Raw genomic sequence first — 24,236 nt, forward strand, 5'->3', positions numbered from 1 at the left:
GGCTTCAGAGCCAACTCAGCATCTCTGCCCCCACCCGACCCTGTCCATCTGCTGCTTCCCCTCTCCACCCACCCACCCACTGGCACAGGACTGAGCCTTCAGCAAGTGTCTAGGCTGCCCCCTACCCCACCCCCTACTTCCATGCACCTGTGTCCCATGCACCTGTGTCCCTTCCCTGATGTCATATAACTGCTGGCTGGGAGCCAAGTACACCACACCTGGGGACACTTCCAGTAGATTAACCAGCTCACACCAGCTCTGCCGTTCGTTGCCCATGAGGCTCTTAAGAGACTGACCCGAGAAATAGAGACCCCTCCCCCTGCACATCCAGGGAAGAGATACTCCCTACTGCCACGTCCATGGAGGTGACACGAAGCAGTCAAAACTGCTGACGTAAGTGGTCGGGTAGAGAGCCTGGAATGGGAGTCGGTCTGAATCCCAGTTTCTCTTTACCCACTGTGTGCCTTGGGCAAGTCACTCATTTTCTTTTTGTCTTGTACACTGGGGGTGCTAGTACCTATTTCCCAGGGCTGCTTTGAGGGTGAAGAGAGCTGACGTGGAGCAGCACCGAGCGTGGCACCTGGTGCGCAGTAAGTGCACAGTAAATGGCAGTGTCTTTCTTTTCAAGGAAAGGACTTTCAAGACTCTGTCCCATCTTGACCAGTCATCTCCCAGAGAAGAAAAGCTGTTCGAACCTGTCTCCTGAGACACACGCATGTGCCTGTTAATCTCCCAGCCCACACTGACCTAGGAGGTGGCCCTCTGAGATCCCATGTACCGGGTAGTGCTGCCCCCTTCTTCCCGCCCGGCCTGAGCGGTCAGCTCCAGGGAATGAGATGAAACTGCTGGGCGTGGAGCTGCCCAGAGGATCTGCCCTCACCTTCAATTAGCATCATTCCAAATGATGCCACACGTGAACACCCAGCCCCTGCAGCACTGAAAGAAGTGTATGTTGTATTATCTTGTTGAAAAGTCACAAAACCCTCTGAGTTAGGTATGTCTGACCTCGTTTTACTGGTAAAGAAATTGAGACCCAAAGAGGTTAAGGAAACTACGAAAGGTCACACAGAGCCAGGACTTACTCGAACTTGGGTCTACCTCGTTCCCAATTAAGGGCTCTTAACTACCTCCATGTGTCACCTCACTCAGACCTCCTTCCCCATGACACTCACCAAGCTCCCAGGGCGTGCTCCAGGGAGCAGGACCATTTGCTCTATGATGTCATCAGGGGCCTGTGCCATGATGTCAAGGCCCCAGTGGCCCTACCCTGCCCCGCAGATGGGGACTTAGTGGAGCTGAGGACAAGGTCAGAGGAAGGAGAAGCCCTTATAACACAGGGCTGGGCCAGGACCAGGATGACAGCAGGCTGGGGAGGGGGCTGATGCAAGAAAGGGGCCCTTCAGGTGGAAGCTTGGTTGTGCCATCCCCTATACATTTCCTTGTTCGAAATGGAGCACGGAGCCCCGGAAATCAGGACAAAAGCACCACCCACAGCTCTGGTCTCGATGACTCAGATTCCACCTCCCACAGCCTCCTCCTGTGTGTTTCTGAATGTGTGTGTACCCGAGCATGCACCCCACCAGTGCATGAGGCTGTCAGCTGAGCACATGTGTGTGCATATGCATGTACAGGAATGAGTCCACATGTGCACAGGCCTGAGCTCACATGTGCTGTGAGCATCTGCCTACCTATCTCCAAGCCCAAGCCCTCAGGGTATGATGACCAGTGGGGTCAATGATAATCATTACGCCAATAGCCGACCCGCTTCCTACGTTCATAAGCACTTTAGATGCTAAGTACTTCACATGTAGTATCATCGTGTGGAATCTTCACAACAGCATAATGAGTGGAGTACTATCTTTATTCCCATTCTACTGATGATGAAACCGAGGCTCAGAGAAGTAAACTGCTTTTCCAAGGACACACAGCCAGGAAATGGTGTAATTTTCAGATGCCGAAGTCTGTGCCCAATAAGATGCACTTCCCTTCTTGACCCCTCTAGGAAGGTTGGAGAGAAGACCCCAAGGGTCCTTTGTAATCAGAAACTGGCCAGGGTCCCTGAAGGAAAGGGGGCCAGAAGCCAGAGTCTTGGAGGAGAAGCAGGGCAAATAGCAGATAGACGCCTGAGCAGGAGAGGGCAGGGCAGCTGTCTCTCAGAACAGGTGTCAGAGAAGCTGTGACAGCCACTTAGAACCACAGTGGCAAGCCTCCTTTACATGGCTATTTGCATATATTTGCATGTATTTGCATCACCAAATCTGTGGAATCGGCCTTAATGGTCCCTGCCTCGGAAGACTGGCAGAAGCCGAGAGGGTGGGAGTGACAGGGAAGGCCTGGGGAATTTGGGAGGGGAATGGAGGGAAGAGGCAGTGCTGTGGAGGCACTGGGAGGAGCTGGGCACTGCTAAGAGACCGTTTCTAGGGGGAAGCAGGAAGATTCTCTCCCTTGTGCCCTGGGAAGCCTCCTCGCCCAGAGTCCATCCCCTGAGGGCCGCAGGAAGTGGGTGGGGTATTCAGACATCGGGGAGAGCGGAGGAGGCTTTAGGATCTGGGTCAGTGGTCAGCGCTCGGGAGGAAAGCTGCGCTTCACGCCTGGGTTTGGAGCCGCCAACCCAGTGTCCTGGACAGGCTGGCCAAAGGAAAGTGGAGGGCCTTGCACTCAGTCTCCCTGCTGGGAGGCCGCCCACTCAGCCGCAGGAGCTCCGTGGCTCAGTGTTCGGGCGCCATCTAGTGGACATAAGCGGAAAAGCGCCCCCCCCCCCCCCCTTCCTGCCTGCTCTGGCCCAGCCTCTTCCCCATTGCTGCCTTCCCAAAATGCGTGCCTGCGCCGCCTGTGCGAGGGTGGAGGGCTGAGGGAGAACGCGGGGAAACCTGGTTCTGCAGCCCGCGGTCTGAGTGGGCCTGGTAATTGCGATTGTCCGGAGGATCACCAGCAGGGAGCTTCCGACGGGTCTCAGGCCAGGCTAAGATGGACTAATACAGCTAAGTGGGGAAGAGCTTAGGCCTTAAATCAGAAAAACATGGCTGTGCCAGTTACTAACAGTGTGACTTTGGGAAATTAACCTCTGAATCAGTTTCCTCATCCGTAAAAAGGGGGTGATAATATTGACTTGTGAGAATGAAAGGAGATAATATGTGTTAAGAGCCTATTAGTAGGGTCAAGAGGAGGGAAAAGCAAGCGAGGTGCCTGGGGCACAAAATTTAAGGACTTGGGGCTTGCAGGACACTGAGACTTCCTTAAAATTTGTGTCCTAGACTCCTCATTCTTTTCACCCTGGCCCTGGCCTTGCTTGTTATAGGCACACTGCCTGGCACATGAGGCACACCTGATCAGCAGAAACTACTGCTGATGTTATCATCGTATTGTTACTGCTGTGAGGATGCTAAGGCCTTGAGAAGGCAGCACCCTACCCCTAAAGCCCAGAAAGAAGTAGCGCCCCAGCTCCCATCTGGCCTGGTCTGGTAAGGGTGTGAAGTGAGATTGGAGGCCAGAAGTGTGAGGGGCCACCTGCCAATGAGTCAGGAGAAAGAGAAAGTTACAGGCAGATGGGAGTGGAGGGGGCCACTGGGTCACAGACCTCGTGTGGCTTCTCAGATTCTCTGCGACCAACTGATAGACAAGGAAGGGACCCAGGCCCAGCTCCCAGATGATCAGTGTGGTATGTTGGTGAGAGTTGGAAGTGAACTGTTGCCACATTACAGCCCTCTCAGGGTGACCCTCAAGGACAGTGGTGAATGGAAGTCCCACCCAATGTGCAACGCTTTGAGCAGTATACTTGGTCATCAGCTTTGTCTAGAAGAAGAAGTGACTGAGGTGTGGATATTCCCTGACTCCTGGGAAGTAGTGAGTGGCTTGGCTGGCAGCTCAGGAGCCTGGAAAGAACAAGACCAAGACATGTGACAAAGAGGACTAGGGAAAGATGGATGGACAGACTTCTGAGAGTGGGCACCAAGTGTGCAAGCTTCCAGATCTCAAGAAAACACTCTGCAGAGCATCCATTGCCAGGAGGCTCTCAACAAAGCAGACAATGACTCATCGGGTGAGTGAACCTCTTCCTGTCCACCCCAAATGCCTGCACAAGAGCCCTGGAACAGAGTGGTCATGGTGCCAGGGATGGGGGCAAGGCATGGACCCAACAGCATGGGCTCCCCTCCCCAAGGCCGAGCTAGTTCTACACTCTGAGGGCTCAGCTCACTTATGGCGAGGGCTCGCTGCCGAGTGCTTAGTAGGGCTCTGTTCCTCGGAAGACCAGTCAAGCCTGGTGGCAGGTGGGTTGCACTTAACCCCTTCCTTCCACCCTGGAGGCGACAGTGATTTGTCCTTACTGGAGCCAGTGTGTGCTTAGGATTTGGGCTTCTCTTCCTTGTCTGCAGTGCCTCCATGAAGAAGGTACAATGATAGGGTCCTCTAAGACTTTTACTCTCTCAGCTCTGACATTTGAGTCTTTGATCCATTTTGAGTTAATTTTTGTTGCGATATAAGGCAATAATGGGATGGTGATCAATGGATTCATTGGTCTAACTCAGTTGTACCTCATCACCCAGAAGCAGTCAGCCTGGCAGAATGGCAGAGCAGCCTGTTAAATGCTCAATATCCTGGCAGGAGCACAATGCCTGTGGGTTGGGCCCTGAACTCCTTGACCTGGTATTTGTTTTGAAAAGCACTGTGTCCCCTATACCTGAAAATTACAGGTCCCAGAATCAATGTGGAAGTGGAAGTGGCCCATGTCACTCTCAGATTTATACCTTTTTCTTCCTGTTCCCAAAACTTTAGGTTTTGCCAGTTAGAGGTCTTGGCTCCCAGGGAGGGAGAACTTATGCCAGGGAGCACGGCAACGTTTCCCCTAAATTGGAAGCTGTGACTGCCACTTGGCCACCTTAAGCTCCTCATGCCAGTGGACCAATAGCAAAAAAGGACAGTACTGTACTGGTCAAGGTCATTGATCTTGATTGCCAGGAGGAACCAGGGCTGTAGATAGAATGCATGTAGATACAATGGAGGCAGGGAATGGTATGCCTGGACCAAGCCAGGGGATTCAGTGGGCATCTCTTAGAACCTCCCGCCCAGTAGTCTTTGACAATGGACAACCTCAGCAATGACAATCCCAAAAGGGCAGGCAACCAAGGGATCAGAACTTTCAGGGATGAAAGTCTGTATGATCTCATCAGGCAAGTAGCCCAGATCTGCAAAGGGCGAGCTAAGCCAAAGGGAAGGAGGGAGGCAATGGCAGTTATGGACTCAGGACCAGCTCCAGCAGTGGGGACTGTGGCTGCTTCATTAATTCTTTTGACTTTATCTTCCTTGAGATCAGATCTAGCACTATCTTGAAGGGGTCTTGTTTACAGTGGACTGTACCTCCCTTTTTGAGGAAAAAGTAATGACAACTTTGTTCTCATGGAAACAAATAGGAGGCCCCGTGGTGTGGTATGGGTCAGATAGAATGGGAGAGCGTGAGTGGGTCTCAGTGGCAGTAGGTGAGGACAGTATGGAAACACACACCTTTCTTCTCTAATGCCGTGAGTACCTCCTTGCCCTCTCTGATGTTGCCTCTCCACTTTCAGGCTTAGACAAAAGGCCACACTGTGCAGTGTGGGATCTGGTTTCCAAGTGCCACCAAGGGCTGGATGACAGAACACAGAAGCTTGAGGTGAACCTTGATCCATGGGGATAGGTTGTGAGTGGGAGCTGTGGGCTACTGCAAGGTGTGTTTCCTCCTTGCAGCCTTCTGGAGAAGTCCCACCATGTGCTAAGCGCACACTGGCTGAGCAGTCTGCAGTGTCTCTCCGTGGCCCGTCCAAAGCATAGTTGGGACAATAAGGCGTCGCAACCACCTTGCTTTCATCTTCCCTGCACGTATTTCCATTCGCCTCACCCTCAGCCCCCGGGCTTTCCCCTAAATCCTGGGTACAAGCTCTGCTGCTAGAGGACCTAAGACAAGGGGTTTCTGAGAGCTGTCTCCCACTGTGTGCCACACTGTGGTCACCGCCAGGACCTGAGCCTGACCACTCCAGCACTGCTCCTGCAGCCAAAGAAATAGAGACCTCAGGGGGACAGGAACCTACCAACTACTTTCCAGATGGAGGTAGGGGCAGGTAGGAGAGAGAGGAGAGGAGAGGGTAGAAAGTTAATCCCAATGAAAGTTGTCCCCTGTAAATGAGTCTGTGAGGGGAGTTTTCTGGGAAGGAGTGGCTGGATCCTGGAGGTGAGAAGGGAGGGCAATATTCCTTCCCCCCATTTGAGTGCACACCTCCCCTGCATGCAGGGCTAGGAGTGAGTGCCTCTGAGCTCCCTCAGACCTCCATATTCCTGGGAGGGGTCAGTGCCTGACTCTCAGATGATCTGGACAGTGAAAACATCCGGAGGTGGGGGGGGGGGGGGCGGGAGAGCGGTGTGCTGGGGGCAGGAGGAGGCAGCAGCAGGCAATAGGTCCAGGGCAGCAAAGCCTGACGCCTCCCTTTTCCAGGGCAGGGAGCCAAGTGGGGCCAGACTGCAGCTGAGGGACCCTCCTCCGGGCCTAGGTCTCTCACCTTCTGGCTACTCCAAATCCCCCAGGTCATACACTGCAGGCCCATGGCACAACCCAGTCCAGAGCACAGCCTCACACTCCAGTGGAGGTGTGTGCCTCTAGAGGGACCAGCCCAGGAACAGTTTGGTGGTTTGCAGGGAGGCAGGGCAGGAGTAAGTTCAGGCAGAGACTGAGAAAAGAGATCAAATGTCCCTAAGGTCACTCCTACACCCACCCTGCCCTTCTCTAGACATGTGTGGAGTGCACCAGGCTGGGGGCAGAAGTCCCGGCTTAAAACTGTGGTCTGCTTGTTCATGGGGTCATCCCAGTCATTCTACCCCTAGGCAAGGCCCCACTTTTCCTATATTTTCAAAGCAGAAAGAGGGGCAGAGTGTGAGGGACCTGAGCCCCAGGCAGTTGGCCTGCCTGCCTGGGATGCATAAATGGGTTGAAGGGGGCCATCTGTGATAGAATGCATGGATATTTTTCTAAGGAGCAGTCCATAACTGTCATCAGATGCTCATAAAAGTTTAAGATCTGCCTGTGCTGTCCAGCATGGGAGCCACTAGCCACATGTTTAAATTAATTACAATAAAATAAAATAATTCACCTCCCTTGGCTCACCAGCCACATTTCAAAGTCTCAATGGCTACATGTGGCTAGCGGCTGCCGCGTTGGACAGCAAAGATATAGAACACGTCCATCATTGCAGAAGGTTCCATTGGACAGTGCTGCCCATTAGCTTAAAAAAAATTTTCCAGGGGCTGGCCCCGTGGCCGAGTGCTTAAGTTCACGTGTTCTGCTTCAGCAGCCCAGGGTTTTGCTGGTTCGAATCCTGGGCACGGACATGGCACCACTCATCAAGCCATGCTGAGGCAGCGTCCCACATAGCACAACTAGAAGGACCTATGACTAGAATATACAACTAGGTACTGGGGGGATTCGGGGAGAAAGAAAAGAAAAAAAAAATAGAAAATAAAAAAAGTCCCGCTTTATTGAAGTGTAATTGACAAAACTGTATGAATTTAAATTATCCAACCTGATGATTTGATATATATATATTGTGAAATGATTACCACAATGACGTTAGTTAACACATCCATCACCTCACATAGTTACTTTTTTTGTGTGTGTGCGGTGAGAACGTTTAAGATCTACTCTCTTAGCAAATTTCAAGTATATAATACAGTGTTAACTATGGTCGAGATGCTACACATTAGATCCCTGCCCGTTAACTTCATGCATCAGGGAAACTGAGACCTAAAGAGGGAGTAACCTGCCGAAGGCTCCCAAGGGGCGTCAGTGGTGGCCGGAGGATGAGATGCCCTTCATAAAACGTCTTGGAGTAAAACTGCATATATCTTCTTGTAGATACAGCTCACATCAACAGTCTGGGGTGGAGGGAGACAGGGCTCTGGTTGTGGGGGTGAGGTTGGGGGAAGGGGAGTGTCCTGTGTTTGTTCCTCCCCTCCCCCCTCCTCAGGGCTGCCCCAGCCCCAGGATAAAGGAGGCTTAGAGGCCTGGAACTCCTTCCCCTCCCCCATGATGATCTCATCCTCACAAAAATGCGGGAAGGGCAGTGGGGAGGGGGCAGAATAGTGTGGGTGGGAGAGATGGCAGAGTCCTCAGGCCAGAGAAATTGGGAGCGGGGAGGGCTGTGCTTATCAGAACCAGTGTCGGTGCAGCCATCTTCCTAAAATCCAAGTCTGAACCTATCACCCCAGGCTTAAGCTCTTCTTGGGGTGGAGACCGAATCCCACCCTAGAATTACAGGGTCTGCGTGGCCTGACCCCTGTGGTCCCTTAATCTCAGCTGGTCCCAAACGCCCTGTCTCTTTGCTCTGTCTCTATTACTCACCAGATTTGCTCCCACCTCAGGACCTTTACACCCGTGGTTCCTCGGCCCAGAACACTCTCTCTCCCACCCCTAATTAACTCCTGCCCATCTTTCTGATCTCAGTTTAAGCACAGCTTCTTGGAGAAGCCTTCCCAGACCCTCAGGCCAGGTCAGCTTCCTCTGTTGTATGCTCTTACAGTGCTTCCTTTTGGGTCACTCATCTTAGGTTGTAACTGTACAGTTCTCTGTCTTTCTTCCTTTCTTTCTTTCCTTCTTTCCTTCTTTCCTTCCTTCCTTCCTTCTTTCTTTCTTTTTTTTTTTGGTGAGGAAGATTGGCCCTGAGCTAACATCTATTGCCAATCTTCCTCTTTTTGTTTGAGGAAGATTGTCCCTGAGCTAACATCTATGCCCATCTCCTTCTATTTTGTATGTGGGATGCCGCCACAGCATGGCTTGATGAGTGGTGTGTAGGTTCACGCCCGGGATCTGAAACTTCCAACCCCAGGCCACCGAAGCGGAGCATGCAAACTTAACCACTATGCAACCGGGCCAGCCCCATGTATACATTTCTTTTGGGGTTCTTTGATAAATGTCTCACTCCCCTAGTAGACTATGCTCTCCACAGTCTGTTTCTGTTCATTGTTGTATCTCTAAACCCTTGAGCAGTGGTTGGTCCAGAAGAGATGCTAAATAAAAATATGAGAAGTAAATGAAATGATTGAATGGAAATGTTCCTTCCTGAAAGAAGCATGCTCTTCAGAGCCACCCCCAACCCCGACTGGCCCGTCTTATCAGGACCAAATGTGGGTGATGGCTGTGCCCTCTACCACCCAGAGAGGGAGGCAGGGGGAGGAGTGAGACCTGGAGGCCCCTGGAGACAATGGAGGTGATCAGGACTTGCAGGAAACTGGATGAGGAGACAGGAAATTGGATGAGGAGTAACAAAAGTGATGGAACTGACAAGATGACCACTAGGTAAAAATACAAGGAGTGCAATGTGGTCTCATTTGACAATAGGATGCCATGGGATGACTGGTTAAAACAAGATCATGGGATATACCTGAGTGATGGGATAGCAGGCCAGCGGGTTTAATCCAGAGTCACGGTAGAATTGACTGGTCAACATAGTAACAAGGAATGGGAAACATTTATTGAGCACTTATCGTGCATCAAGCCCTTTCCACATATTCATATATTTCCATAGATCAATCTTTTTTTAAAAAAAAAGATTTTGTTTTTCCTTCTTCTCCCTAAAGCCCTTCAGTACATAATTGTATACATTTCAGTTGTGGGTCCTTCTAGTTGTGGTACGTGGGACGCCGCCTCAGTATGGCCTGATGAGCGGTGCTAGGTCCGTGCCCAGGATTCAAACCGGTGAAACCCTGGGCGGCCAAAGCAGAGCATGCGAACTTAACCACTTGGCCACGGGGCCGGCCCCTACAGATCAATCTTTACAACAGCCCTGGGATAGGCACTATTATCAACTCCATCTTGCAGAAAAGGAAACGAAGGCACAGAAAGATTAAGTTACTTGCTCAGGTCATGCAGCTGGTAGAGGTGGGGTCAGAATTTGACTTTAGAGCCTTTGCTCTTAGTTAGTACATCATACCATCCCCTTTCGGTGAGCAAATGGCCCCCTAAGTGATTGTACTGTAGTAGCCCCTGAATTGCGTGGGGAGGTGGAGGAGCCAAGAGAGACATGGGAGAGGGTACTGGAGAATTCCCTTCGGCACCCCCTGTTGCTTGGTTCTGCCCCTTCCTCTGCTCACTCAAGCCCCTTTTGTCTCATGTGTTAGGGTTAAGGTTTACTAATGTCACATTCTTTCTAATCTCCCCTCCCTGCAAAATGCCAAAGAGGCTGAATCAAACTGCACAATAAAGAGCATGGGAGAGAGAAAGACTGGATGGCTGTGGGAAGGACTTGGGGAGACAGGGTATCGAGGAGGGAGAAGTCCCAGACAACGGAGGTTTGTGAGCCACACAGCAGTGTTGCGGTAGGTTATAAGGTCTTTTGACAGAGGAAACATTGGAGACCCTGTTCATTCTTCTTGGTTTCTGGACTGTACCTTATTTTTAAACTGTGGCTGCAGAGCAGGCAGATCAGATGGTGATGGTTAGTCATGCAGTCTCTCTTGCCAGGGTGAACTGGGGGGTCCGGGGTAAGGTTTGGAGAGGGTCCGTTCCTAGTACCCTTCACCCACCAGGCCCTGAAGGAGTCACGGACAATACTCCAGAAGGAAAAGGCAGCTCAGCCCAGATTACCAGCCACGGCTGTCCCTGGAGTAAAGTGAGTTCCCTGGCTCAGCCTGGCACCGCTGACCTTGCTGCAGGTGGGCTCCTTGGACAGTAAGGATGAAGGAGGTCTGGGACTCAGGACAGCCTCCCAGGGAAGAAGTCCCTCTGAGGGACACTAGCCACCCACACAGTCTCACTCTCCTTCCTGCGAACTGCTTCACTTCTACGCTACCGTTCTCCTTGCTCTCTTTTCCTAGGATGCCTCCAGCTCTTTTCAGGACATTTCGTGACCACTCTCTGTTTCCTGTTTCTCAGACCAGCAGCCCTCCCCTCATCCAAATCATCCTGGGACGCATATGCCCCCACAAGGGAACAGTTGATTTGCTACTCTACCCCATTCTTAAGCATTCAGAGAAAAGATCAACCCCAGAACTCCATGCTCCCCTTCCTTGAGCCCACTGCCCTCCCTTCTGCCCATCTATAAGGGGCCAGGGCTGACACCTGCAGGCTTACTCCGTCAGTCCCTGTGGCCTCACAGCAGACCTGGTCAGTGCTCCATCGTCCCCAAGTCAGGGTCACAGAGGCTTCAGCCCTTGTCTTCCGAAGCCTGGGATGTCTTCGCTTTCTGCCATCATTCTCTCTCATCTCTGTCTTGACCTGTTTCTGCCCTTAGGAAGGCTGAGATTGGAAGAAGGGGTGGGGAAGGAAAGACCTGTGCCTCCCTGGCGAGGCCCCAAGATCCAGGGACACTCCCTCTTCTAGCTCCCAATGACCCTGGAATCAAAGAGTTCTCTTTGCTCCACTGTGCTCGGGCTACAGGAATCCCCTGAGTCTGCTCTGTCCCCTTGGTGACAGATTATAGGGTCACAGAGAGAGACATGGACACAGACAGGTACAGAGAGACAGAGACACACAGAGGCAGAAAGAGAGATAGACACAGAAAAAAACCAAAAGATTCAGAGTGAAGAAATATAGAAATACACTCAGAGGACCACAGAAACAGAAGAAAAGAGACAGAAATAGGAAGAGAAACAGAGAAATAGAGGTGGGGGGCGAGGGTGGAGAGAGACAGAGACAGAGACAGAGATAAGACAAACTGAGGATGAGAGCCAGGGAGAAAGAGAGAAGGAAGATACAACCCAAGGGCCAGTGGCTCCACTTGCCCAAAAGGGTTGAGCCAGGGAAGGGAAGTGGGGTCTCAGGGAAGGAGCTGGGTCTGTGGCTCTGCCCTGACCCTCTGGCTGAACTGTTCTCAACTTGGAGTCACTGAACTTGGATGGGAAAAAATTACATTATTTTCACTAATCTCTAGCTGAAATTTAGCATCTCCTTCAATTATGACAGTGGCAACAAACCAGTATTAGCCATAACTATGGCTTTGTCACCAATAGAAATCACGTACATTTTTGTCTCATATTACAGTATTGCAGATATTTTGAAATATCATTTACGCTCATCACTGCTTCAAAATTACATGAGGTATCAACCTACTGCTAGATCTTATTTAAAGCATTAATAAAGAAGCACACAAATTACTATGTCACGTTAAAACAGTTTTGTAAGTGCATTGCAATATAATTGGTTTCCTTTGTAATCCTACATATTTCATTTTATGCATTTTAAAACATTATTCTGAGACTGGGTCCATAGGCTTTACCAGATTGCCGAAGGGGAACATGACATAAAAAAGGTTCAAAACTCTTGCATCTGGCCCCTGACTAGGACCCCCCCACCCCCTGCACCCATCCCTGCAAGCTCCCTGTGCCCTGTACTAATTTACCCTACCCCCCTCTCTTGGTGGGTTATTCTGAGTCTTCCAAGAAGAACCTGCCAAGGCAGGATAAAACGTGCAAGGATTTGATTAAGGGAAATGCCTGTGAGAGAAGACGAGAACCAGGGCCTGGGAGAGCTATGAAGGAGAGAGGGAAGGAAGGAGCGTTGGGAGGAAGCATCCTAGACCACTATGCCATAGAAGAAAATTTCAGCAAGGTCATGGGGGAATTCTTGAGCCAACATCAGCTGTCTGAGGAGTCCCCTATCTTCCAGGAAAAGGCCTGCCTTAGGATCTCTGCTGAGCTTGGTCATTAGCTGGGAGCAGCCCAGTGGGAAGGTGGCCTTAGAGTAGGAGCCGATGGATGTCAGAGAGAAGCAGCTGAGGCCCTTGGTCAATTTTCATTCCTTATCATTGAAGGTCTGTGAGGAGCATTCTCCTGGCCCCAGAGTTCCCATCCAAAAAAATGTCTCTTTATCTGTAAAGTGGAGGTAATAAAATTCCCTATTTGAGGGTTGTTGTGAGAATTAATAGAAATTTGCAAAGCAATGTTTGCACAGGTTCTGGGACATAGTCAGCTCTCAATAATTGGTAGCTATTATTATGGCCATTTTAATTATTAATTATTATTATCATTCTCTTTCTCTGAGAGAAAGGCTCCAGGAGCTGAATAGGCAGTCCCTCTCCAAGCTGGACAGCTGGGAGAGATGGGGACCACTTCCCTACATTCCCCTCGCCTTCCCCTGAGGCAGGGGTCTTCCCCTAGCTACTGACAGTTCCTGTGTCTGCTGACTCACAGCCAACTTCCTCTCATACAAACAGGAAAACACAGCCGGCCAGGCTACCCAACACCCCCCCCCCCCCCCCCCCCCCACCACATACAGCTGAAGGCCAGCCCAGGTCTGAGAGGGAAGTACCTCAGGCTCTGGGGGACAGGCTCCAAGACTGGGGCTGCCGGCAAGATCCAGGGAGGGGTGAGGACCATTTCTCTTGAGCCCCCCTCACCCCCTGCGAAAAATTTCAGTAGGAGGGTGGGGAGAAGGGGCTTCTCTCAAGGATGAACAGGCTGCTGCTGGGTTACTGTGCTTGTAGGGCGCCAGCCTTATCCCCCAAAAAGCAGCCCCAAACCCTGCTTTGAGAGTAGGGGTGTTGCCCTGCTGACCTTCATCCCTGGGGAAGAAACCTCGGCAGGGCCCTTGGGGAGGGAGAAGCAGATGGGGACTCCTCTGCTGAGCCTCTGCCCTGTTCCCCCAAGTCGGATCGCTGGGCTCCTGAAGGGCTCCCCAGCTTGGAAGACTGGGGCTATCCGTGACTTCTGGATGCCGGCTTCCATTCCCCCAAGACCCAGGGTGTTAAGGTCTAGCCACCCTGCTGGGCGTGGGAGAGGTGCCCTGGAGGCTTAGGGCCCCACCCCTTTGTCTCCCCTTTTGGCAGGACGGGAAGGGACCAGCGGAGGGGAGGCAAAGCTGTCCTCCGCAACGCTCTCCTTTTCTCTCTCGTTCTACCCCCGTCCCTATCTCTGTTCTGGTCTCTGCTTCTTTGTCCCTCTCTCCAAGGCTGTCTCGGCCTCCAGCCGTGTTCCGGTCCCTTTCTCGGCCCCCAAGAGGGCAGAGCGCGCCAAGCCGCGAGATAAGCTCCGTGGTTGGGTAAGGAGCCCAAACATTTTGAAGGCCGGCGCTTGCACAAGGAGTGGCCGGGGCCCCAAGGAGGGAACGGACCGGGCGGGGCGGGGCTGGTCCCGTCGGGGGAGGGCTGAGAGGAGGCGGGGCTGGCGCGGCGGGACCCGGAGACTCGGCCGGCGAGGCGGGCACCGCGGAGCGGACGGCGGCCGCGTAGTGAGGTGAGGACCCCTGCGCCCCGGGCCCCGGCTTCCCAGACTCCTCCCCATCACCTCCTCGTGGGCCTTCGTGGGATCCCAGACCCCCTCCGCGCCGGCGGCCTCCCTCTCCCCTTTCCCTTCCCCCTCCTTGCCACGACCCGCCCCTCCCTCTGGTTGCCCGGCCTCTGCCCCCTCCCTCCATCCCCCCTCCCTCGTCGCAGCCCGAGCTGCCCCGCACTGCCCGGCCCGCCCCCAACACTCCTGCCCGACGCACCTCCTGGTTCCTAGTCCCGTGCCCTCGGGCCAGGCCTGAGTCACCGGGAAACTGGTCTCTGAGTCAGGGCCGGAGGCACAGCACCGGGGCCCTAGCATGGGGATGGGGCCCAGCCGCAGAGAGACAGAGAGGCCAGAACTGATGCTGGGGTGCGGGGGAGTGCTGGTCAGGGCCCCTTAGGAGAGAAACGGAGAGAGCTGAAAGAGGGAGAGAGCGTACAGGCAGAGGCGGAGAGACAGAAACGTAGAGTGAGAGTTGGCCAGAGATATGGATACAACTAAAAACTAGTTAAAATTGGAGACTGAGGCAAGGAGAGGCTTAATGACAGAGAGCTAAACAAGGAGACAGACAGAGATGGATTTAGAGGTGTAGACAGAGATGGAGTGAGGTAGAGACAGGGACAGGGCAGAGACAAAATTCAGGGGAGACAGAATTAGAGATAGGTCCAGGGAATAGACCAAGGTCAGGGTCAGGCTGGCGTAATGGGACAGAGCATGAGAGACCTGAGCCCAAGGGTGTTGGCAGATAAAAGGAAGGCTTGGAGGAAGCAGAGGTAGGAGGATGTCATTTCACCCCGCTGAGTCCCTGTAGGGGGGCTGGGTGCTCACATGTGCACAGATGTGTGTGAAGATGCTGAGGTGGGTGGAGAGTGAAGACCCTGGAATACCCTGGCCTCTGGACCCTCATCTCTCCGGCCCCCAGTTCTCCACCCCGTCCCCACTGCCCAAGTGGTCTCTGCCCAAGGCCTAGACCCCCCCATGCTGGGACTAGTTAGGGCTTTCTTGGAAGCCTGACCAAGGCAGGCAGGATGTGGGGGGGCCAGGGCTGGAGGGACAGGAAGGAAGTCTGAGCAGAGACAATAGGTGGAAGGGGAGGAGGAACTGGGAATAACCAGGATTAGGAAGGCCCGCCTGTACCTCAGCTCTGGAAACCAGTGGAAGGGGGATCTGTACCCCCTCCCTCCTCCTGTGCTACAGCTGCCCCTGTTCCCACCTTATGCCACAGCAGGATCAGGCCACATCATGGGCCCCCTCCTCCCTACCACCCCCCTTCACCCTGCCCCTGTGGGGTTCCAGCATCTTGTCCCATGCTTACTTAGCTGAGTGTGTGGTAACGCAGAGGCAGAACTTTGACCCAGACCCAGGGTGGGCAGGAGCTTGGGGGCCAACGCTACCACTGACTTGCTGTGAGCCTGGGGCAAGCCTCTTCCCCTCTCTGGGCCTCAGTTTACTCATCTGCAAATGAAGGGGTTCTCCTATAATGAGAAAGCCCTTTCTAATGTTCTGGGATGGCTCTGCCTCCAGATGGCAGGCCTCTAGTCATTTTTCTTTGGAAGAAGACTGGAGTCTGGTACCCCCTTTCCAGGCCTCAGACTTTGGGACAGGGAGGGGGAATCTCAGCCTGAGCCCTCCCTTCACCCTGCCCCTCCCCCCAGCAATGGCCTGAGCCCCCATGGCTGCCCCTCAGGACCTGGACATCGCTGTGTGGCTGGCCACGGTGCACCTGGAGCAGTATGCAGACACGTTCCGGCGGCACGGCCTGGCTACAGCGGGTGCAGCCCGGGGCCTGGGCCACGAGGAGCTGAGGCAGTTGGGCATCAGCGCCACAGGGCACCGGAAACGCATTCTACGCCTGCTGCAGGCGGGCGCGGCAGAGGGCTCCCCGGACCCCCAACTGGATAGTGCCATGGAACCATCCCCAAGCACAGGCCCCCAACCCCAGCTCCCCAAGCCTGTGCCTAAGCCCAGGACTGTATTTGGTGGGCTCAGTGGGCCCACCGCCACCCAGAGGCCTGGGTTGAGCCCTGCTCTTGGGAGACCAGAAGTGTCCAGGAGCCCAGAGTCCAGCCCGAGGTCCCCTCCTCTTCCCACATCCTCCTCTGAGCAGCCTTCAGCCTTGACTACTGTGGAGATGATGCCCAATGCCATCTACTTCGGCCTGGACTTAAGAGGCGGGGCACAGACAGCTCAGGACATGTGAGTGGGTTGGGTCCCTGGGAATTCAATGGTGAGGAGGGGCAGGGGGGAGCAGAGCATGAGGGCTTGTCCTTCCTCTTCTCTTCCTAATGACCACTAGACCTTTCTCCTCAGGGCCCCGGATATCTCCCAGACAGCTGCCCCTACCCCTGCCCTCAGGCCCACAACGGGCACAGGTAGGTGGATTATCATGGGTTCAGGGAGAGGGACTGACCCTCAGGACCTCAGACACTTCCAGCTGATGTCTTCTTCCCTGTCTCCCCCATCCCTCCCCCTGCCAGTGCACATCATGGATCCTGGTTGCCTGTACTATGGTGTCCAGCCTGTTGGGGTCCCAGGGGCCCCTGACAGAAGAGAAGGCAGAGGTGTCTCTCAGGACAGGGCTGAACACAGGTGAGTAGTCAGGATGGTGATGGCAGGAAGAGTGGAAGCTTGAGGAACAGTTGAGCTGGTGGCGGCCACGTATTCAGTTATTCATCACGTGTGTGTGTGCACACACACATCAAATGTGTCCACCGTGTGCCAGCCAGGTACTCAAGATACAGGACAAAGATAACAGACCCAGTCCCACCTCAGGCAGCTCGTGATTCAGTGGGACAGACAGGAAATAAAAGAGTAGACAAACAAATGAATATATAATTTAAAATAGGGAGAAGTGCTTTTCACTCTTTCATTTAACAAATCTTTATTGAGCACCTATTGCATGCCAGATATTGTTGTAGATACTTGGGATAGATCAGAAATCCCTGCCCTCGTGGGGAGGTAGTCAATTAACAAGAGATATACTAAAAAGTTACATCCTATGTTAAAAGGTGTTAAGTGTCATGGAAAAAGATAGAGTAGGGTAAGAGGGCTGGGATGGAGTGAGGCAGGGAGTGGACTGCAAGTTTTCATTAAGAGTTGCCAGAGTGGGGGCCGGTCCCGTGGCTGAGTGGTTAAGTTCGTGCACTGTGCTTCAGCAGCACAGGGTTTCCCTGGTTCGGATCCTGGGCGCAGACATGGCACCACTCGTCAGGCCATGTTGAGGTAGCGTCCCACATAGCACAACCAGAAGGACCTACAACTAGAATATACAACTATGTACTGGGGGGGCTTTGGGGAGAAGAAGAAGAAAGAAAAAAAAGAAGATTGGCAACAGATGTTCACTCAGGTGCCTATCTTTAAAAACAAAAGAAAAAAAGAGTTGCCAGAGTGTGAAGAAGATGACATTTGAGCAAAAACCTGAAAGGAGGGAGGGAGGCAGCCATGATGACGTCTGGGAGAAGAGCGTCCCAGGCAGGGGGAGTGGCCAGAATAGAGGCTCCAAGGAGGCCGTGTGTCCAGGGGGATCCAGGAACGGTGACGAGCCCAAGGCCAGCGGAGCTGGAGCAGAGTGGGCCAGGGAGGGAGGGGTGGGAGAGGTGGGAGGAGACAACATCGGAGGTAAAAGAGGCCAAAGGTAAAAGGGGCCAGATGGGGCAGGACCTTGTAGGGACTTTTGCTTTTACTCTGAGTGAAATGGGAAGCCCATGGAAGGTTTTGACTTATGGTTTAAGAATGCCTCTGGGTGCCGGCCCGGTAGTGCAGTGGTTAAGTTCCCACATTCCGCTTTGGCGGCCCGGGGTTTGCTGATTCGGATCCCGGGTGCGGTCATGGCACCGCTTGGCAAGCCATGCTGTGGCAGGCATCCCACATACAAAGTGGAGGAAGATGGGCACAGATGTTAGCTCAGGGTCAGTCTTCCTTAGCAAAGAGAGGAGTATTGGCAGCAGATGTTAGTGCACGGCTAATCTTCCTCAAAAAAAAAAAAAGAATGCCTCTGGTTGCTGTTTGGAATGGTCTATAGGCAGCAAAAGCAGACGCGGAGACCAGTTAGGGGGTTCTTGAAGTAATCCAGTAATCTAGGTGAGACATCTCAGACTAGATGGATGGTAGTGGAGATGGTGAGAAGTGGTTGGATTTTGGTATATTTTGAAGGTAAACTGGTCTAGAAAATTGGGGTGTGAGAGAAAAGAGGAGTCAAGAATGACTTCAAGGGTTTCAGCCTGAGCCTGCACTGTCCAATGTGGTAGCCCCTAGCCACATGTGACTACTGAACACATGAAATGTGGCTAGTCTGGAGTGAGATATGCTGTAACTATAAAACAAATACCACATTTCAAAGACTGAGTATGACAAAAGCAATACGGGATGAATATAAGACATAGATATAAATTATCTTAAAATTTTTTATATTGATTACGTACTAAAATGTTAATGTTTGGGGTGTGTTGCATTAAATAAAATATGTTATTAAAATTAATTTCACCTGTTTCTTTTTTAATGTGGCTACTAGGAAATTTAAAATTACATATGTGGCTTTCACATTGACTTCTGTTGCACAGTACTGTTCTGAGTTGCCGTGGTCAGAGATGGGGAGGCTGTGCGTAGAGCAGGGAGGTGGGGCTAGAACAAGAGTTCAGTTTTGGATGTGTTGAATCTGAGGTGTATATTATATACCCAAGAAGAGGTGACAAACAGGTCATCCTCAGCGGGTCTGAGCTTCAGCTCTAGATTTGTGAGTTGTTGGCATTTAGATGGGTGTATGTCGCTGTGAGTGAGTGTTGATAGAGCAGAGGGCCAAGATCAGTGTCCTGGAACACTCCAATATCAGGAGGTTTGGGAGAAGAGGAAGAATCAGCAGAACAAGCTGAAAAGAAATGGCTAGTGAAGGAGAAGGAAAATCAGGAGGAGGTGACGTCATAGGAGCCAAGTGAAGACAGTGTGTAAGGAGAAGGGAGAGGTCAGCTGTGTCAATGCTGCTGACACGTCAAGTAAGATGAAGACTGAGAGTTGACCTCTGGAATTGGCAACGTGGAGGTCACTGGGGACCTTAGCAAGTGGGGGAGATGAAAGCTTGATCAGAGTGGGCTCAAGAGAGAACAGGAAAGGAGTTGGAAATATATAGACAACATTTTTGAGGAGTTTTTCTGCAAAGAAGAACAGAAAGTTGGAGTGGTTGATAGTGGAAGTGGAGTCCAGAAAGGGTTTTTTATAGGATGGAATGTTATGTATGTTTATAGGTGAATAGGAATGATCTGGTAGAGAGGGAAAATTAGCTGATGTAGGGGAGAGAGAGGGGAGAAAGTCTGGAGCGATGTCCTTGTGTAGGTGAGAGGAATACGATCAAGTGCACCGAGGATGGACTGGCTGTAGACAGGGGTGTTTATTATAGTAACAGGAGGAAGGCAGAGTATGTGTGAAATTGAGTAGGTGAGGCGCTGGGAGTCTGTGGGGGTTCTTGTCTGATTGTTTCAATTTCTCAGTGAAGTAGGAAACAAATCAGGTAGAGTAGTGATTCTCAACCTTAGCTGCGCTACAAGCTGGGGAACTTTTAAAACCACAGATGTCTGGGCCCCACTCCCAGCAAGTTCAAATTTAAGTGTCTGGTCTGGGGCCCGTATACTGGTATTTTTAAGTTTCCCAAGTGGTTTTGTGCTGCTGAGGTTAAGAACCACTGGAAAGCGATAGCTAATAATAGAGGACTTTCTGAGAAGATGGCATAAGCAAAGACCTGAGGGATGAGAAAAAGCAGCTCACGGAAGCACGTTCTAGGAAGAGGGAAGAGCATGTGCAACGGCTCTAAAAAGGGGAAGAGAATGTGGCTAGACTGTGGTGAGCAAGGGGGAGACAGATAAAGATGAGGTCAGGGAGTAGCCATGGGTCTAATTGTACAAGGTCTTGCAGCCCATGGTAAGGAATTTGGATTTATCCTAAGTGCAAATGGGAAGTTATTGCAGAGTTTCATGCAGGGGAGTGAAATGACCTCATCTGTAGTTTTGAAAGAGCTCTCTGGGGCAGTGGGAGAATGGATGAGGGAGGGAGGGCAAGCATGGAAACAGGTGACAGGCAGTTCAGTCTCCCAGTGAGAACTGATGGGAACTTGGTACAGGGAAAGAAAGTCAAGAACTTTTTGGAGAAAGAACCAATAATTTTGATTATTGATTAGATGTGGGCTCCTGTGGCAGGGAACCATCTACACACCCCTCCCCAACCTTTCTACCAAGTAATACTAATGGCAGAGGAGAGGGACTGAAATTTTCCAAATGAAGAGTCCAAGTGTGCTGGGGGAAGAAGCTCCAGGCTAATCTTTTGGGTTCCCAACCTCCCTATTCCCCTGTTTGGAAAGCAGATCCAGTGTCTGCCAGGCATTCTATTAGGAGCTGTGGGTGGGGATGTCCAAGGAGCTGGGTCTAATGTGTGCTCCTCTCTGTCTTGGCCTCCACAAGGCTCAGCAGGCAAGATCTAGAGGCACGGGAGGATGCTGGCTATGCCAGCCTTGAGCTGCCCGGGGACTCCACCCTCTCGCTGCCCACCCTGGACACAGCGGAGAACAGCGATGACCTCATTTCACCCTATGCCAGCTTCTCCTCCACGGCAGACCGCCCCACACCTCTGCTCAGTGGCTGGCTAGACAAGCTCTCCCCTCAGGGGTGGGGCTGCTGGGAAGGGAAAGGGAGGGAGGGCAGGGAGGCTGGGCAGTGGGGGGGCTCAGGTCTCAAGTACCCCCAGATCCTTGGAGCCCCCCAGATGCAGCCCCCACCATGCACTGACCTTGGCCGCTCCCTTCCCCAGAAACTACGTCTTTCAGAGGCGCTTTGTGCAGTTCAACGGGAGGAGTCTGATGTACTTCGGCAGCGATAAGGTGGGGATCAAGGACATGCCACATAGGGTGGGGGGAGAGGCAGAGGGAGGGTTGAGAGGGTTCAAGATTGGAAGGATGGTGGGGGGGCACCACATGACTGATGTCCGCAACTAAAGTAGCGAGGTTAGCAGTGTACCCCACTGCTCGTGGAATGAGTGCTGATCTCATTAAAAGTTAGTGCTGGCCCAAGTTCCTGTCCCCATGGGTCATTGGGCTGTCTCTCCAGGACCCCTTCCCCAAGGGGGTGATCCCTCTGACTGCCATTGAGATGACACGTGGCAGCAAGGACAACAAGTTCCAGGTCATCACCGGCCAGAGGGTGTTTGTGTTCCGCACAGAGAGCGAGGGTGAGGGCTAGGGTCCCCTGGGTCAGGGTGGGGGCAAGGAGGTTGTGTGAGCACACAGCCTGCCGACCTGCTTCCCTGTTCCCCACCAGCTCAGCGGGACACATGGTGCTCTACACTACAATCCTGCCTGAAGGAGCAGCGCCTCCTGGGCAACCCCCGGCCCCCCCAGCCGCCCCGACCCCTCCGCACGGGCATGCTGGAGCTGCGCGGACACAAGGCCAAGGTGTTTGCTGCCTTGAGCCCTGGAGAGCTGGCACTGTACAAGAGTGAGCAGGTGAGGAGGGCTGGGCTGGGGCCGAGGGGCCTGGCCTAGCCCATTCTGGCCTCACTGTGCCTACCCCCGACCCTGCCAGGCCTTCTCTCTGGGCATCGGGATCTGCTTCATTGAACTGCAAGGCTGCAGTGTCCGGGAGACCAAGAGTCGCAGCTTTGACCTGCTCACACCCCATCGCTGCTTCAGGTGGGGCCCAGACTGGCAGGAGGCAAGGCTTGGGGAGAGACTCTTGAGGGAGGCACAGGGCTGCAGAGGACTAGAGGCCTCCTCAGTAGGATGTCAGTGGGTGTGCATGGATGGGACGCCACTGAGCAGGGTCAAGGATGTCAGGAGGGTCTGGGATGGCCCAGGTGTGGCCTTGGTGACTCCTGCAGGAATGGCTAGTGGGATGGGACAGGTAGGGGGTGTGTCCATGCCCACGGCCTGGCTGTCCACCCCTCAGCTTCACGGCCGAGTCTGGGGGGGCTCGGCAGAGCTGGGCAGCTGCTCTGCAGGAAGCAGTAACCGAGACCCTGTCTGACTACGAGGTGGCTGAGAAGATCTGGTCCAATCGGGCAAACCGGCACTGTGCGGACTGTGGGGCCTCCCGCCCAGACTGGGCTGCTGTCAACCTGGGGGTGGTCATCTGCAAGCAGTGTGCAGGTGAGGGCTAGACCTTCAGGTGACACGGGGAGCGGGAGAGGGACTGGGGCGGGGGGCTGAGGTACCCATGCCATATGCGCCTCACACCCTAACAGGTCAGCACCGTGCTCTGGGTTCTGGTATCTCCAAGGTGCAGAGCCTGAAGCTGGACACAAGTGTCTGGAGTAATGAGATAGTGCAGGTAAGGAGTCTGAAGAGGGAGAAAGTGGGGGGATGGAAGGAGAGCACCCAAAAGAAGGCCTTGGGTCCAGCTTGGGGACAGGATTGGAATGTCTGGAAACTCTTGAGTTCCTGTCACTGGCCTCTGCCCCTTCTTGCTGCAGTTGTTCATTGTCCTGGGAAATGATCGCGCCAACCGCTTCTGGGCAGGGGCACTACCCCCAGGTGAGGGGCTGCATCCAGATACAACCCCTGGCCCCCGGGGAGAGTTCATCTCCCGGAAATACCGGCTGGGTCTCTTCCGGAAGCCCCATCCTCTGTATCCAGATCATAGCCAGCTTCTCCAGGTAGGAGGGACAGGTTGGGGTTGATGGTAGGGAGAAGCAGTCTCTGAGTTGAAGTGCTTAGACTTGGGGCAGGGGGCTATTTTGGTGACCACAGGACTGTCTCCAAAAGTCCCGGGGCTGACGGAGACTCTTCCCTCCCTGCAGGCACTGTGTGCGGCTGTGGCAGGACCCAACCTGCTGAAGAACATGACCCAGCTCCTCTGTGTTGATGGTGAGGAGTCCTGGTCCCCCTCAGCCCTTGATGGCAGCTTCCCTGGTCTCCTGCCCCCAGGTAATCCCCGCACATGCCTCCTCTCTCTTCCTCAAGAATTCTCAGCCCCAACCTGTGCCCTGGTTCTTCCAGGGATGCAAATTACCCCCCACCCAGCCCATCTCAATGGCCCGGCCTGGGAGGTTTCCCAACCCTCTGGGGCCAATTTCCTGATGTCATGAAATAACTAACGACGATCACTGCCTGGGGTAGATCTGGATGTTTGAGGTGTTGGTGCTGATCTGCCCATGACAGGGTCAACCTCTAGGCCAGGTTGCATCTCCCTGGGGGCAGTCTGATCATAGAGATGGTCATCTTAAAGAGGGTGGTCTCCAGGAGTCAGGCCAAAGGGCCTGAGACACTTACAGGAAGGCCCATGCTCTGAGGCCCCCACCAGAAGCTGACTGGCCCATTGGCCAGCTGGTAGGGAGAGGCAGTGGGCAAGGGCTGGGTTAGGGGCCTCATCTCACCCTCTTTTCTAATATGGGTAGTGAGGGGTCCAGCCCCACTGGCTCTACCTGGCCATGCTGCCAGTGGAGTTGAGTCCCACTGTCTTCCTCGATTCGATCTCTTCCCCAAGGGGTTTGGGCTATCGCATTGCACTGGCCTGTCCTGACCACTTCTCCTTCCCCTTGCAGACCCCTCCCCTGGTGTGTACAATGAAGTGGTGGTGCCTGCCACTTATAGCAGCTTCCTGTACTGTGGTCCCATCAGCAACAAAGCTGGACCTCCACCCCCTCGCAGGGGCCGGGATGGTAAGGAGGGAGCCAAGGGATGGGAAAAGACAGGGTTAGAAACTGGGATGGGAGTGAATGTACCGCAGAGGGACAGGGAGGAGAGGGCTGGCATGGAAAAGTGGGGCCATGCCCTGGGGTGGGCTGGATGCAGGGGGTAAAAGAGGGACCATGCCAGGTGGCAGCTATGGATGATAGTTAAGACCCTGTGCTTTGGGGCTGGCCCCGTGGCCAAGTGGTTAAGTTCTCGCGCTCCGCTGCAGGCGGCCCAGTGTTTCGTTGGTTCAAATCCTGGGCGCGGACATGGCACTGCTCATCAAACCACGCTGAGGCAGCGTCCCACGTGCCACAACTAGAAGGACCCACAATGAAGAATATACAACTATGTACCGGGGGGCTTTGGG

At 53.3% G+C, this 24,236-nt stretch overlaps 1 protein-coding gene across 9 annotated transcripts in view; it reads left to right on the forward strand.

The window, feature by feature from the left end:
• Window positions 1-2,796: 2,796 nt before the first annotated feature.
• ARAP3 (ArfGAP with RhoGAP domain, ankyrin repeat and PH domain 3) overlaps window positions 2,797-24,236 on the forward strand; it is a 34,698-nt gene continuing 13,258 nt past the window's right edge. For 2 of the 9 annotated variants that reach the window (XM_023617513.2, XM_023617514.2), the window contains exons 1-15: window positions 2,797-4,039; window positions 13,904-13,993; window positions 15,908-16,416; window positions 16,531-16,592; window positions 16,698-16,809; window positions 20,664-20,867; window positions 21,010-21,079; window positions 21,306-21,426; window positions 21,516-21,700; window positions 21,780-21,886; window positions 22,143-22,342; window positions 22,438-22,523; window positions 22,666-22,848; window positions 22,993-23,119; window positions 23,737-23,853. In XM_023617513.2, the coding sequence (XP_023473281.2) occupies window positions 3,920-4,039; window positions 13,904-13,993; window positions 15,908-16,416; window positions 16,531-16,592; window positions 16,698-16,809; window positions 20,664-20,867; window positions 21,010-21,079; window positions 21,306-21,426; window positions 21,516-21,700; window positions 21,780-21,886; window positions 22,143-22,342; window positions 22,438-22,523; window positions 22,666-22,848; window positions 22,993-23,119; window positions 23,737-23,853 (2,293 nt within the window). In that variant the 5' untranslated portion in view covers window positions 2,797-3,919. Of the gene's footprint in view, window positions 4,040-13,226; window positions 13,322-13,903; window positions 13,994-14,066; window positions 14,188-15,875; window positions 16,417-16,530; window positions 16,593-16,697; window positions 16,810-20,663; window positions 20,868-21,009; window positions 21,080-21,305; window positions 21,427-21,515; window positions 21,701-21,779; window positions 21,887-22,142; window positions 22,343-22,437; window positions 22,524-22,665; window positions 22,849-22,992; window positions 23,120-23,736; window positions 23,854-24,236 lie in introns of those variants that run through there. The other 7 variants (XM_023617515.2, XM_070234041.1, XM_023617516.2 and 4 more) reach the window with 5 other exon arrangements.

This window comes from Equus caballus, chromosome 14 (assembly GCF_041296265.1).
Source record: "Equus caballus isolate H_3958 breed thoroughbred chromosome 14, TB-T2T, whole genome shotgun sequence".
In the NCBI taxonomy this organism is placed as follows: domain Eukaryota; kingdom Metazoa; phylum Chordata; class Mammalia; order Perissodactyla; family Equidae; genus Equus; species Equus caballus.